Source organism: Nerophis ophidion, linkage group LG07 (genome assembly GCF_033978795.1).
Source record: "Nerophis ophidion isolate RoL-2023_Sa linkage group LG07, RoL_Noph_v1.0, whole genome shotgun sequence".
Lineage (NCBI taxonomy): Eukaryota > Metazoa > Chordata > Actinopteri > Syngnathiformes > Syngnathidae > Nerophis > Nerophis ophidion.
In genome coordinates, this window is record NC_084617.1 from 38855159 (window position 1) to 38872001 (window position 16843).

Here is a 16843-nt window from a genome sequence, read left to right on the forward strand (position 1 = left end):
ATCAGAATTGTTGAGCCTTGAGTTGGTTTGTCCCGCTTCAAACAGGTAGAAAGACGTCTTTCTTTGTGCATCATTCTGATGCACAAAGTTGAATTAACTTAACCGAGTGACCCCTCTTTTCAGCCATTCACAATCTTTGTCTCGGCGGAGACGAGAGCGGGGCACAACACAAACGCAGTACAGATAGCCTGTGAGAATTGCCACAAAATAGGAGGAAAAAAACTATTATAAAGCTCCATGTTCGGTTGTGGGAATATTTCAGCTTCAAAACGCAGGGAAAATATGAGCCCATCAACATGAACGGACGAGTGAAAAAGTCATCCTGATCACGCGATAGCAATAAACAAAAAGAGAACGTCCAAACAAATTTTTCAAAAAGGGAAAAAATTCACTTACCATATTTTCCGAACTTTAAGATTGGCTCTGTAACACATTATAAACGCAACATATAACATAACATATTATACACAAGCCCCCAACCCCGCCCACCTCAACCGACGCACGGAGGGAGGGGGGTTTGGTGCTAGCGGGTGTATAATATAGCCAAGAGTCATGGATGCGTTGGAATTCTGGGTAATTCTTATGTTGCGTTTATAATGTGTTACATAGCCAATGTTCTCCAGAAATGTGTTTGTTATTCTTTTTTTGTAAAGGGTTTACAGAGTGTGGCGCATATTAGTAAGAGTGTTAAAATTGTTTTATATCACAACCATTAGTGTGATCTGTATGGCTGTGGAACAACCCCAAATTATTATTATTTTTAAATTATTTAAAAAAAAAAAATCTGCCCTTTTTAATCCATTTTCTACTACTTGTTACTCTCGGTGTCTCCCAGCCGTTCAGGCTTGTGATGTTCTTGTAATATTTTGTGGTTTAAAAATGTTTAACTTTGAGCAAGTTGCAAACAGCCCCTTTGAAGACGGCATATTTAATGATTGTGTGACCCTAAAACAGATTAGTTCTCATTTTTTAATTGGTACCTGCGAAGAGCCAACATATAATATACAAAATGTCTTAAAGTCATACGTCACCTAGCACTGGAAAAGTAGGGATTTCCTTCTTCCTCAAAACGCCGCACTATGGGTTCCTTCATGGCGGCTTCCTGCTCGGCGGTGAACTTTTCAGAGGGAAGAAATGATGACATTAAATCTAAGATAAGAGCATGAATTTACAAAGCTTTACCTATTTGGTTCCTTTGAGGACACTCACAATGGTCATGGAGGCGTGTATTATAATTAACTAATCGTTTTATTAATCAGTGCCAAATTGAGGTGTCATTGTGAAGCTATTAATGCCGTTGTCACATCCCTTACAGCACACCTTACACATTTTAATTGAAGCTTTATCAGACAGCACTAATTTGAATCATTAGAACATTAAGTAATTGGCTCTATATAAAAGCTGCTAAAGCATTGAAAAAAAGAAACCCTAATGGTAATGCTCCACATTACCTCCTTTCCTTCTCTGGCTCGTTGGTCCTTGGTGATGGTGGCCAAAACGGTGGCAGCTTGCTCTCCGCCCATGACGGAGATCCTGGAATTGGGCCACATGTAGAGGAATCGAGGGCTGCAAAATAAGGAGAGCCTGTGTCTGTCAACGTGTTTTTTACGTGGCAATATTGTCGGCAGTCATGATAATCAACAAGTTCAAAGAAGGGTTGGGTTGGGTATTGTTAACAAATTATACTGGTACAGTGGAATTTCGATTGAAGACCCCCTCGTTTTGCAAACTTTTCGATTAACAAACTTTTAGATCATGCCTCGGTGTGCAAACCATGTCTTTGTGTATGAACGCTTCATTCATTTATTTATTTTGTGTCCCGCATGGAGACTAAGCAAGTGTGCCTTTTCTGGCTTTTTCCGACTTTTGACAAGTTTCGGCCATTTTGCTTACTCAATATGAGTCCCAAAAAGCGTGGAAAGAAGGAAGGATCTGGAGTGGAATTAAAAGAAAAAAAACATTTTGTGAAAAATACATTAATTGCACTCACAAGTATGAAGGAATCGATAAAGCAGGCTTTGTACCACAGCAAGTTTTAATGGTGACAAGTCTGGACATTTCTGGAAAATACGCCAAAGCAGACCTATTCCACAATAGAGAAGAAGAACTACTCCCGTTCAGCGGCGGCTCTTCCAAAGCACACACACGTCCCCTCCCCCCAATCCCTCTTGTCTCTCCCTCTGTCTGTCTGCTCTTTTCCCGCCAGCTCCTCTTTTGCGGATGTTAATTAAAGTCGATTTCACTTTTTTAAATGTTTATTATTGTAGCAATACGGTTGTTAAAAATAAATTGCGATTTCTGATCATTTGTGGGGCACCAAAGGGACTTCTGTGTGTGTGTGAGCTTATGGGCAAGACAGCAGCTTGTCGTCGTGGTAGAGTGGCCGTGCCAGCAACTTGAGGGTTCCGGGTTTGGGCAAGACATATTACCCTCCTGCTCCCAGTGCCACCCACACTGGTATAAATGTAACTTAGAGATTGGGTTTCGCTATGTAAAAGCGCTTTGACTCATTTGAGAAAAGCGCTGTATAAATATACTTCACTTCAATAAAATATGGACTTTTGTCAGGGCTGAAACCAATTATTCATATTTACATTGCACTTAATGATACAAACTTTCCGATTTGTTCAAGAACTATTTAACTTCTTAAATTGAGATTCCCTTGTTTCTTTTGTGTTTTAAAAAAAAAAGTAAAACATACAAATGTTGTCCAAAAATAATGCATTTAGTTTTTACGGAATTTTGTGACAATATGGTTGACAGAATATTAAACAGACTACTTCAATAATATAAATAAAATATGTAATAAATTGTAATTAAAATCACAGCCAAACTATCAGCTATAAACAGAGATTTTAACATTTTTAATTGCATATATTCCGCTCAATTTGAGCAAGAGTTGATTGTTCATAAACTGTTCAACTACAGTGGTGTTTGCTATCTAATCAGAATTCTGGTGGTGGAGAATGCACCTCACAGGGAGTTTGATAAGTGGATATCAAGGAATTGTCATGTTGCTGCAGGTGTGGAGAGCGACGGAGGAATGTGTGTGCGATGTTGTCGGCGTAATTAACGTTGACAATAAAGTTTAACAAGAGCGTGCCTCTGTCGTGACGCTACAGTACTTACAGGATGTTACTTGGACAATATCCCTTCAAGCTCTTGTCGCTGAGTCTGTGTTCATTTAGCAGCCAAATATTGCGCTGATGGCTACTTAGTTTTTCGATCCGGTTGCTCGTGTTTACATGGGCACCAGTGCCAGTGTGGATCCAGTGACATCCTACCTGTAGGCTCTGCCACACATGCCGTAATTTCCTGCACCATACGAGCCTCCAATAATGACCGTGATCTTGGGTACGTTGGCGCAGGCGACAGCGGTTACCATCTTAGCGCCATCCTTGGCAATTCCTCCTGCTTCATACTCTCTGCCCACCATGAAACCTGGCAGGGAGGTCACAAATCAACTTGTGTACTCCAACAATACTACATTAGGTACACTTTGATATAGTCATGATATCTCATAATAGTCAGATATAACATTGACACAAAAGAAAAAGGTAATATTCTAAAAATAAGTTTTAACTATGCAAAGTATGTATCAAGGCGCCCCTTTCTTTTAGAAGGTATGCCATGCCTCGACATGAATGGTTTTTCTCTAAGAATCGACACATCTGTCAACACAACAGCAATCCATTGGTTGGAATCACCCTGGTTAGCACTGAATTCAGTTGTACAAATGGCCAAGGGGTAACCTGAAACCAAAAAGTATTGATGGGCACGTAGGACATATACACTTTTTGGTTTCAGCACTAGGGCTTCACGGTGGCAGAGGGGTTAGTGCGTCTGCCTCACAATACGAAGGTCCTGAGTAGTCTGGGGTTCAATCCCGGGCTCAGGATCTTTCTGTGTGGAGTTTGCATGTCCTCCCCTTGAATGCGTGGGTTCCCTCCGGGTACTCAGGCTTCCTCCCACTTCCAAAAACATGCACCTGGGGATAGGTTGATTGGCAACACTAAATTAGCCCTAGTGTGTGAGTGTGAATGTTGTCCATCTGTGTTGGCCCTGCGATGAGGTGGCGACTGTCCAGGGTGTACCCGCCTTCCGTCCGATTGTAGCTGAGATAGGCACCAGCGCCCCCTGCGACCCCAAAGGGAATAAGCGGTAGAAAATGGATGGATGGGTTTCAGCACTTTTGTGCTGGTAGAGGTCTCGCTTTCCATAAATCTCAAAGGCAGCCCTTTCACATCACATGACCGCAATGCTAACCAGGAGGGTTGCACTCAAACAGTTGCTGTTGTGCCAGCAGAAGTGTCGCTCTTTTGCATCTTAATACCGTTTTTTACCACAATAAGAGTCACACCTTGGTCAGCAAGGGCCTGTGAGGACGGGCAGATACGACATAGACACCTTTTGGTTTCAGTACTGTTGTTGTGCTGGTGGAGGTCTTTTTGACTTACATTACTCCAAGGCTAATAAGAGGGCTTAAATCATAACGTATGTTGTTGTGTCGGCAGAGGTGCCACTCATTTTGCATCTTAGCAGCTGTGTTCCACCACAATAGAAGTGACACCTCTTTCAGCACAACAGCAGTAGTTAGGAAAGAATTGCCCTTTTTAGTGTTCAATTCATCTGAACCAGGGCCATCAGAGCATCTGAAAGCACAAAGTACTTATAAACGTAGCTCCTTTTGGTTTCAGCACTGTTGTTGTGCTGGTTCAAGTGTCTCTTCCCCTGCACCTCAAGAGTGGCCGTTTTGCCTCAGATTACTGCAATGCTAACGAGGGAGATTTCATCTAAACTTCTGATGTTGTGTTGACAAAGGTGTTGACCCTTTGCATCTTTACAGCTGTTTTTACCACAATAGGAGTGACACCTCTGGGAAATCCAAAACAGAACAGCCTACAAATATATACGACAAAGCGAAAAGTTAATACATGCCTTCAAAACCGTTCTCTGTTCATCTTTTAAATAATTAATATTCAATATATTCGACAAAACCGTTGCAATAGCAGAATCAATGTCAGCACATGACTCCTCGCTGTGTGCCGCCATTGTTGTTTGAATCAAACAGTCGCTTCGGCGCTAAATCACATCTATGTAATCCCACCCGACGATCCTGATTCATTCATTATTTTTTGCTATCATAAAGGAGTTTGCATTTCCTTTGAGCCCAGATTCTTGTGTAGAGCTCTGCGAACTACAAGGATCTGGCAAGAGTCAGGTTAGATAGAGGATTCCATCCTAACGACGATAAACCGTTTAGGTTTTAGCATTAAGCGCTCAAACTAGATCTGACCAATCCAAGTCTGTGAGCATGAACTGATGAGGTCTGCAAATAAATGGGATGCAAAACGTCTTCTAAGACAATCTGAACAGTCCAGCTGCGATTGAGTCAATGTCCTGATGAATGACAATATTAAACACTGGGGCAAAAAAGTATTTAGTCAGTCACCAATTGTGCAAGTTCTCCCACTTAAAAAGATGAGAGGCCTGTAATTTTCATCATAAGTACACTTCAACTATGAGAGATACAATGAAAAAAAAATCCAGAAAAACACTGATTTTTTATATATTTTTTTTGCAAATTATGCTAAGAAAACAAGTATTTGGTCAATAACAAAAGTTAATCTTAATACTTTGTTATATACCCTTTGTTGGCACTGACAGAGGTCAAACATTTTCTGGAAGTCTTCACAAGGTTTTCACACACCGTTGCTGGTATTTTGGCCCATTTCTCCAGGCAGATATCTTATAGAGCAGAGGTGTCAAAATCAAGGCCCGCGGGCCAAATCTATGGCCCCAGGGATGATATTTGATTAGTAATAGAATCTGCCCCCAGGCTGCTGTATTGCACACACCAATAATCCATCAGTGTTGGCACTAAATGGGGTCCCAAAGACCCCATCAAGTTATAAAAAGTCAAATTGCAAAAGATTCACCAACACAGATGTCCAAAATACTGTGTAATTATGCAATGAAAAGAGACGACTTTTAGCCGTGAGTGGTGCTGGGCTAAAATGTCCGCTCCAACCAATAACGTCACAAGCACGCGTCAACATAAGCGTCATCATTCTGCGACGTTTTCAATAGGATACCTTGCACGAAATTTAAAATTGCAAATTTGTAAACTAAAAAGGCCGTATTGGCATGTGTTGCAATGTTAATATTTCATCATTGATATATAAACTATCAGACTGCGTGGTCGGTAATACTTTAGTGGGTTTCAGTAGGCCTGAAATTTTGTGAATGTGAATATACTGCAATACATGAAGACACCAAGGTAATAGCTCACCTGTTATGTTTTGTAGGAATAAAAGAGGGATGTTTCTCTGGCAACATAACTCAATGAAATGAGTCCCCTAAAAAAACAAATGTAAATTTAGTAAGCTCACAAAAAGAACTGTCTAGACACGCTCTTTGTTGAGCGGTTGTCTTAACAAAGTGGGAAATGTGACAGAGAAAATAAACAGTGGCATGACCCGCGATGAAATCTTTTTTTGGCTACCGCTCACAAACACAAACAGCTCTGCGGAGTGAAGCATTTAGCATCACAGAAGGCCAACTGTGTCTTCAGTGAGGACATCTCCAAATGCAGGCACGGTATTGACTTTCTCTGGATGTGCTTGCCAGGCATATTTGAAGCACCACATTTGACGGCAATCATCCTGATAAAACGCCAAATGCTCACACAGTCACACACAGAAGAATGAATTTTAGGGGAGGCTACAGTTCGGTTCTGTTCACGGCAGAATTGCTTGGCAAATTAAGTAAGCGATGTTGATGGGCTGCGGCTTTCAAACCCAACGCTATTACCATACTATTCAGGAGTTGGCCCAGACCAACGCAATTAGAGAGCTTATTGTACCAGCACCTGCAATAAAAAGGGTCACAACAAATCATCTAATAGGAGCATGTGCTCTCAGGAAAGAAATATTGGTATTCATTGTTGCACGAAGCACAGTAAATCGAGTCTCTAAGTCCTTGGCATTTTTAAGAAAGAGTCTAACTCTTTGAAAACGTGCACATAACTCTGAGCAACACAAACAATATTCACCTTTTTCGCAGACTCTGAAAACAAAACACCGTTGTTGCCAATTATTCCGACAGGGTAACCAAAAATTCTGGAGAATCCTGCATAGGAATATTGAAAGTCACATTGCAGCGATGCATATTGTAGAGTATGATAGTGGGTTCCTTTAAACAAAAACAAGAAATAAGACCAACAGAACATACCTGTCACAAGTGTGTCTCCATAGAACGCCTTGAACTCGTCAAATTTACTTCCGTCCACAATTCTGGCAATAACCTGTGAGACAATAAATACATAAAATTTAAAGCGTTGTGCAAAATGCACTTTATAAGGATAATATAACTGGAACATGTGTCCCTGTAGCAGGGTTGTCAAAGTAATTTTAGATCAGGGGCCATTTTTAAGCATAACAACGTCTAAATTAACTAACATTATCAATACTATAGTAGTGTTGGCCACTAAATGAGACCAAACCAATTACAGCACACTGCTCAGTATCGTAGTCGCTGATTGGCTCAGCCTAAAACGGCATTACTACGGTTGACGGCAGGGATTACCAACACAACAGGTCGCCCCCAAGGACCACATGAGTCGCCCGCAGGCCTGTTCTAAAAATAGCACAACTCACTCGTGAGCTGCGTCTAAACTTGAATTAGTCTTAATTAATCACACTTGAATTTTAATACATTTTAGAATTACAATATCCCAAAAATAGTCATCATGCATTTTCTTTATTTAAATTTAGATGAACTTTGACCTACTCTAGTTCAAAGGTCAGTGTTGTGCGAGCGACAAAACCAGTGGTCGTGGAGAGTAAGCTAGCGAGCGCAGCGAAAAAATGGCAGAAAAAAAAAGAAAACGTATCACTTTATACAGTGAATGGGAGGAGGAGTTATTTTTTAAAAGAAAGAAACCTGCACGTGTCTCATTTGTGGGGCGACTGTGGCGACGGCGACACGGCACAATGAGTCACTATGTGTCACAAAAGCTACCAGATAGATAGATAGATAGTACTTTATTGATTCTTTCAGGAGAGTTCCCTCAGTAAAATTTAAATTCCAGCAGCAGTGTACAGAATTGATGCTAACAACCCACCAGGAAGCAAACTACAGGCAGAAAAAGCCTGTGAGCTAAAAGCAGCTTTGGGAAGCAAACAGTCATTTTTCACGAAACCGGCGAAAAAGTAACAATACGCAACCAAAGCCTCATTTAGATCTACACATTTTCTGATGAAGAAGAAAGCCTTTTCAGATGGTAGAGTTGTCAAACAAAGTTATACACCAGATTACAGTACACTGGTGAACAGCATGAAATGCCAGTCTTCCCACTAACAAGGAAAGAGAAACCAGATGTTGTCAGTTGCAACATGTTAGTGCTATGGCAAATTTTAATTAAAATATTAAAGAACTGTGTTCATTTATTCTTTGTTAAATTGTGCAGATTCGGTCATTAGTTCAAAATGTGACAAAATGTATTTGAAAATATGTAAGTGGATTTTTTTAACATTACAAAATTGATAACTTTTTGAAACAAGGCGGAACATAGTTCACGGTTTGTTCAAAGGGATTGTTAGTGAAATATAGTGATGTAAGTGAACATCTGAAAATTTAACAATTGCTGAGATTGATAGCTTTCTGAATATTGCCACCTTGTTGTCCATCCATCCATACATTTTCTACCACTTGTCCCTTTTCGAATTTAATGCGTTTAATGCCATTTAAGGCATTAATATTCGAAAAATCAATTCAATGATTTATGTTTTTTAGTGACCTCTATTTCATGTTCATGTTCTGTGGGATCACATAATGTTAAAAAAAAACTGATTTAGAAGATTACAAACAGTAGTTTATGCTCTACCTATGAAAATATTCCAATTATAATTAATAATACCTACTTTCCAGAAAATATTTTACCACGGTCAACACCAGAACCAATTAACAGCGATTAACAACGGTTTACTGTATTTAGTCAGTTTCAAAGGTTAGACTTTGAACAACATCCAAGAGGTTAGCTAAGTGGAAGACAGCTTGGTAAAAAAAAAAAATTATCAGCATAATACAGATTTGTAGAATGTATGTTTAATAATTGTGTTTTCTTTCAGCGAATAGGCTTACAAAGCATGATGTTGCTATTAAAATGTTAGTGTAATGTTAGCACTGAAAACCATATAGCTTTGCCAATGTTGCTAACATTTGTGAAGTGGTACAATGTACTAAATTAAATGATGCAGTTTGAGAATTTGTTCAAACTAAGTGCCTGCTAAGTACAAGAAAGAAGAATCGTGATTAAAAATAAAACTCTTGAACCTTGTGGAAAAATCGACTATCTTCTTATGTGAATCACAACTTATAAACAACTATTCATTCATGACAACTTTGATTTATTATGTCTTTGTGTTACAGACAAATGTGGTAGAAAAATCACTACGAAACAGAATTATGTTAAATAAGCGCTGGCTTTTCCTACTCCTTTTCGGTGTAATAAGAAACTGAAAATATGCAATGTACCGTATTGTAAGTGTATGCATGGTTGAAATAGTCTAATACCATCAACAGCAAAGATACTATCTATACCTCTCTGACATCAAAGTTCCGTTTGAGATTGGCTCCAACAATACCGTAGAGCTCATCTGCAGGGTAAAGAGGGGTTTCGGTCGGTTCTGTCGTCACCTGAAAAACATGAAAACTCCTGAAGTTAGCTTATTTCTCGAACATGCTCCACACAAACGCCACAACCTGACTTACCTCAAGATTTTTTCTGTAGTTGAGGTTTCGTACGGCCTTCCGCGCCAAATGAAGAGCGTGGTTATCGTCCAAAGCGTAATGGTCTGTTACACCGGACTTTCTGTGTTGTTGGGAGAAAATCTAGCATGAAAAATGTGAGCAGGCGACATCAAGAACAAGTGTTGTTTTTCCACCTGCAGTGAAGATCAGCACCTCCGAGGTCCTCAGCAGAAACTTGCTCTCCAGTAGCGGCTTTGACCTACAAACACACGCAAACCGACATGTTACTTCAAACAGAACACACGCTGTTAAAATATCTTGAAGCAAAACCAGCAATCTGACATTGACAAATATTTAATACACATTTTTAACGTAGAAAATAACAAACCAATGGAGGTCCTCCCAGGAAAATAGTCCCTTGATTCCTGACAATGATGCTTTCATCTGCCATGGCAGGAACATATGCTCCTCCAGCAGTGCAGGAGCCCATCACCACAGCAATCTGAGGACCCAAAGAAACAAAATTATTTGTTAATGTAAGATATTTAACAGTATTTATTTAGGTAAATAGGGGTGTATATCATTAGGATTGTATCGATACCGATATCCCTTATTAATACCAGCATTCATCGGCACTCTTATTGGTACTATGTGTAATTGGTGTAAATAAAGAAGTGAAAAAAAAAACTTTTTATGACCATTTTATGAGCACAAGAGGTTGTACACCACTAACATCATGTAACATCTCACAGCAGGGAAGTATTTATTAACACTTGCCTTTCAAGTCTTAATCAAGTCAACTATGTTTGCAGTGCAAGGTGCAACACAGTTGTGTGAATGCTCCAAATCATTCAAACATATGGTTTTCTACACCGAAATTCAACTATTTATTCTTCTTCTTTTCTAGATTTTGGCACGCTCTACATTCCACATTTTTCATCCGATTCACACACTTCCAACTTAGACTTAGCCAAACTGCAAACTGTTCAGCCTATTCGGGAATCGCAGGCTGTCCCTTGGCAAATTCCAAAAATTCCCAGATTTCCCAGAATTCCAGGTTTTCCGGGACATTTTTCCTATTCAAAATTAATTGGCCATTTTTCAAACTTCCACCATTTCCACATTTTCATACATATACTTTAACATATTCCACTCATCCTGGACATTCCAACTATCACTTTTCCAAGTTCCAAAAAATTCCAGGAATTCCTAGAATTCCTTTTTTTTCCAAACACTTGTTTAACCTTTTTTCTGGGAACCACTCCTTTTACATTTTTCGACCCACTTTAACCATTCCAGCGACAAAACATCACTTTTAATCAGGATAAAAAACAAAGTTGTTTTTTTAACTGGAAACATTCCTGGTTTTCCCGAAATTCCTTAATGCCGTTTCTCAATTAAAAATGTTACTACTTCAACTTTTCGACTGAAAATTCCAACACCAACAATTTCAACTCATTCAGAACATTAAAGTCTTAGCATTTTCGAAAAAAATCCCGCTTGTCCTCAAATTTCCATGAAATTCCCATTTAAACTTTTGGGACATTTTTCAAAGTTCCACAATTCCCACATTTTTCATCTAATTCAAACTGTTCCAATTTCAAAATATTCAGCCTGTTTAAAATTGCGTGCTCCCCTTCAACAATTTTTTAAAATTCCCAGATTTCCAAGAATTTCCAGTTTTCTAACTTCCACGATTCCCCCATTTTTCAACCTATTCAAACCATTCCAACATCAACACATTCCACTCATCATGGGCATTCAAGCTAACCTTTTCCCAAGTTCTAAGCCAAATTCCGGTTTTCCTGGAAATTCAAACTCTTGAACATTCAAACCATTCCAACATTAAAAGCTATTCTTACATTCATGTCATCACTACATTCTGTCAGCATTTCAGTTCAGCATTGACATGCAATTTCTTCAGGAATTGCTTCATCTAGTTATGTCATCCTCTTATAAAGACTACACAGATTGGACACTGTGTTTCTAATCATTACAATTACACTTAGCTGGAAATATTTATGTTTGGACTTGATGAGCAGAGCACACACCATTTACACCTATCCATCCATTTTCTACAGCTTGTCCCTCTCAGGGTCTAAAAATATGTCATATAAATCAATACAAACAATTAGCATGTTAGGTAGGGGTGCATTAAAGCAAAGTGTCTTTTGATGCCAACAAATGCGGCGCAATGGACGGAGTGACGTCAGATGGAGACAAAGACCTGTTAGTAGCTGAAATCTTGCTTCAGAGCAACTTTAAAGATTATTGTATTAAATTTTTCACTTTTTTGAGTGGATTAAAATTGGCCTACGGACCACTGAATCGCTAAGAAGACAGTTGATGAAGCGCGGTAGCGGGTAAAGTGTGTTCACTTCAAACTGACTTTATACCTGCATTATCCTTTGCATCCTTTGTAACTGAGCTACTGTGTGGAACCAATTCCCTTGTGGTTCAATAAAGTTTGTCTAAGTCAAAGTCTAACTCTTACTAGCTTGCATAACTTTGAGCCACTTTTGAGGAGGAAATATTGTTGTGCTTTAAACTTTTGTGTAGTGTTGCTTCCTTATTTCTGGTCATTTCAAGTAGATTGTACCAATGTCTTTTTTTAAGCGTTGCAGCGGCACCTAAGTGAATGTGACAGAGTGTCATAATTATGACGGTCAGCTGGATAAAATAAAATAGCAATAGCCATATCATTTGTCCAGAATCTCAACGTTTTTTCCTGGACCGATCCAATTAAGAACCGGTACCAAAAGATACCCGCACTCAGTATACAAGTCATAAATGTTCAATAACGTAATATTGAAAGAGACCAAGTGTCAGTGGTTGAGAATTGGGTTAGTTTTCAAATGTTTCATTAAGTGTGCATTAGCTCATCATAAAAACATCCTTCAGTCATCTTTTCATGAAACTGAAGCTTAAAAGTGTTGAAATGTGTGTCTCTATTTCCAAGTCATTGTGTCAAAGAAGTAATTAACTATCAACAACACTTTTATTATGACAACACCATAAGTAATGGAAAAATGTTTTTGTAAAAGGCAAAAGATGCTTAATTGCTTTGACAAATTAAGAAATACTTATCTTATTGAAAAAGTTCAATCAATCCCCGCCAATTATGTTAAGTGTAACGATAATCTCTCATCTCACATTTACCAACAAAATATGCCCTAAAGATTGTGCTCAACAGTTCATAAATCCTCTTAAAGGGTGTTGGATAAGTAATCAAGATGGGTAAACAAAGCACAAACGGTGAATGTCTGCAACTTGTGGACGACAAAACAGAAAGAGGACAATATTGAAGCCTTTGGTAGTGATTCTTTCTGTAATTGTAATCCATTATTACTATTATAAGTTATAATGAATTAAAGCAGTACAGTAATTTGACAATGAGCTCCGAGTATGTGCTTTTACTACCATATAGTTTGTACTTATAAGTATGTGTGGTGTAAAATGAGTAAAACAGCAATACAGCAATTGTTTTTCCCGTATTTTTTGTAAACACTGTGCTTTTTGAGGTTAAGGTTACAAGGAACAGGTAAAATGTTGACAACTACTTCATAAAATCACAAGTTGAATAAATGTCAATGAAAGAAAAGCAAGCCTCAAAACATCAAAACTTTTGCCATAACTTTCTGTAAAAAGGCTGCTACAAACTCAGGCATTTTAGGCCGCAACAATCGCAAAAAAAGCCCGCAAATGGGGACTGATCTTAACACAATAAGAGCAACGAACATGAACAGTAAACAATCTACTGTACAGGACTGTCTCAGAAAATTAGAATATTGTGATTAAGTCCTTTATTTTCTGTAATGAAACTAAAAACATGGAAATGTCATACATTCTGGATGCACTACACATCAACTGAAATATTGCAAGCCTTTTTTATATTGCTGATTATGGTATACAGCTTAAGAAAACTCAAAAATCCTATCTCAAAAAATTTGAATATTTACTCACACCAAGTAAAAAAAAAGATTTATAACAGCAAAACAAAATTAAACATTTGAAAATGTCAGTTAATACACTCAGTACTTGGTTAGGAATCCTTTCGCTTGGATTACAGCATCAATGCAGCGTGGCATGGAGGCAATCGGCCTGTGGCATTGCTGAGGTATTATGGATGCCCAGGATGCTTCACTAGCAGCCTTTAGCTCATTTGCATTATTGGGTCTGGTGTCTTTCAGCTTCTTCTTCACAATACCCCACAAATTCTCTATGGGGTTCATGTCAGGGGAGTTGGCAGGCCAATCGCGGACAGTAATGCCATGGTCAGTACACCAGTTACTGGTGGTTTTGGCACTGTGGGCAGGTGCCAGATTATGCTGGAAAATTAAATCATCATCTCCATAGAGCTTCACAACAGATGGAAGCATTGACTGCTCTTGGTACACAGCTGATTTGACTCTGGATTTGATGAAACACAGTGGACCACAACCAGCAGCTGACATGGCTCCCCAAACCATTGCTGACTGTGGGAACGTACTGGATTTGAAGCAACTTGGATTTTGTTCCTCTCCAGCCTTCCTCCAGACTATAGCGCCTTGACTTCCAAATGAAATACAAAATTTGCTTTCGTCTGAAAACAGGACTCTGGACCCCTCTGCAACTGTCCGTCAGTCAGACGCTTCTTGCGTTGTCTTGAATTCAGGAGTGGCTTGACCATTGGAATACGGCTATTGTAGCTGTATCTGTTGAAAAGCTCTATGGAGATGCACCAGTGTACTGTGTACGGTACACTGGCGCGGGACAATCGAGGACAGTTATGCCATGGTCAGTACACCGTACTGGCATTACATTACTGCCATGGCAATACTGTCCTCGATTGTCCTGCCAACTCCCCTGACCTGAACCCCATAGAGAATTTGTGGGGTATTGTGAAGAAGAAGCTGAAAGACACCATACTCAATAATGCAAATGAGCTAAAGGCCGCTATTGAAGCATCCTGGGCATCCATAACACCTCAGCAATGCCACAGACTGATTTCCTCCATGCCACGCCGCATTTATACAGTAATCCGTGCAAAAAGATTTCCCAACCAGGTACTGAGTGCATTAATTGACATTTTTAAATGTTGGATTTTGTTTTACTGTTACAAATCTTCTTTTTTTACTTGGTCGAAGGAAATATTCAAATTTTTTGAGATAGGATTTTTGAGTTTTCTTAAGCTGTATGCCATAATCAGCAATATTAAAATAATAAAATGCTTGCAATATTTCAGTTAATTTGTAATGAATCCAGAATGTATGACACTTTCATGTTTTTAGTTGCATTACAGAAAAAAAAGGACTTAATCACAAGATTCAAATTTTCTAAGACAGTCCTGTTTATGTTTAAGAACCGCTTTTTTATGCACAAAGAGCATCACAAAACTGGCAAGTTGACAAGAAAATGAGTCAGGGTCAAAGAAATCTTGGCAGCATTTGGATTACATTTTCTAATAGTTTTACTTTTAGTTGGTTTTATTTATTTATTGTTACCCACTAGTCTGGTTCATTGTCGTGATATGTAAAGAAGTTTAAGAGTACACACACCAGGTAGGGTAAAATTATCTTTTTATTTTCACATTTTTATATTGTCTTAATATGTACTTTAGTTTTATTTATACATCTTACATACATAAATACATTTTATTCTTACTCCTTATTTGTGTATTTTTTACTGTATTGCTAAAATGCTTTTGTGCCGCAAAGTTTTCAAGGTCAGGGAAAATTCAATGTAGTGATGTCACTGTTTAAGCATGTGTATATGGCACCGCCACCACCTTAGGAAATGATTACAATGATAAAAAAAAAACTGAAATTTTAATTTAGCCAACATTTTAGACTAATTCCACCAATAGAAAAATATTGGTGTAAATTCAAATGATTCCGTTGTGCAATTTTTCTTATAACTGCTACCTGTGGCTGTAAAATAAAAACAACAGTAATAATGACCCAGTCTATTCAACAGCTCTTTGAAAGTAACGGCTCCTCAAGATCTGGCTCCCTTCAAAGAGCTATAAATCTAATCTCTCGCCACAACCAACCCCACATAGAATTCCTTGCAAACATCGACTAGGGATATGTAGCGAATCCTGAATTTTTTTTGTACTAACTGAATTCTGCTGATCCATTGATTCACTTAAATCCAATGGTGCCATGTTACAGTACCTGGGTTAAGCGTAATTTCACGCCCGGTTGCCGACTCGGCAGGCTCTTCGCACTTCTGCACTTGGCGATCACTCCAGCAGCCTTGAGAGTGGACTCAGCCAAACTAACTTTACATAATGTTGCAATTTTCATTGCCAACAGAGGAATTTACTAAAAAAAAAAACTTTCCAACATAAGTTAAGTAAAGCTCCACTTTTCCAAAAATGCTCTAGCTTGATTGGACTATACATTGGCTTTGCTAGCGATATGCTACTGATTAGCCTTAGCAATTTTACATGGCAGTTTTAACACCTATTAACGTGTTAATTAAAACTACAACTAAGGTGCTAGTTACAATCAAACAGCTGGTGCGTAATAAGTAAAACACTTACAGTATTAACCGACGTTTCAGGGCGCAACTGAACAGACTAGCCAACACACTATTTACTGCCATTTACTGCTTGGAATTGCAGCTGTAAGTGAGACTAAAAAATGTCACAATAAAATAAGATAACAAATGGACAACAGTTAAACTAATCAGCTCATTCTTAAATATTGTAATAAAAAATGTGACTATTATCAAAAGCAGGGAAGATATCTGGGGGAAGAGATCTTGCCCACTTGGAGGAGTTCAAGTACCTCGGAGTCTTGTTCACAAGTGTGTGAAGAAAGTGAAGAAGTAGCTGAGAGAGAAGGCAAAGCTCTCAATATACCGGTTGATCTACGTTCCCATCCTCACCTATTGTCATGAGCTTTGGGTTATGACCAAAAGGACAAGATCACGGGTACTAGCGGCCGAAATTAGTTTCCTCCGCCGGGTGGCGGGACTCTCCCTTAGAGATAGGGTGAGAAGCTCTGCCATCCGGGGGGAGCTCAAAGTAAAGCCGCTGCTCCTCCACATCGAGAGGAGCCATATGAGGTTGTTCGGGCATCTGGTCAGGATTCCACCTGAACAC

General features: G+C 38.9%; 1 protein-coding gene across 1 annotated transcript in view; it reads right to left on the reverse strand.

Moving 5' to 3' along the window:
- mccc2 (methylcrotonyl-CoA carboxylase subunit 2) overlaps positions 1–16843 on the reverse strand; it is a 30796-nt gene that overhangs the window by 778 nt on the left and 13175 nt on the right. The window contains exons 7-16 of the mRNA XM_061906133.1: positions 10142–10255; positions 9948–10012; positions 9775–9874; positions 9604–9699; positions 7234–7306; positions 7055–7131; positions 6293–6359; positions 3285–3441; positions 1452–1566; positions 1032–1117 (exon numbers count right to left, since the gene is read on the reverse strand). Coding sequence (XP_061762117.1) covers positions 1032–1117; positions 1452–1566; positions 3285–3441; positions 6293–6359; positions 7055–7131; positions 7234–7306; positions 9604–9699; positions 9775–9874; positions 9948–10012; positions 10142–10255 — 950 coding nt within the window. The remainder of the gene's footprint in view (positions 1–1031; positions 1118–1451; positions 1567–3284; positions 3442–6292; positions 6360–7054; positions 7132–7233; positions 7307–9603; positions 9700–9774; positions 9875–9947; positions 10013–10141; positions 10256–16843) is intronic.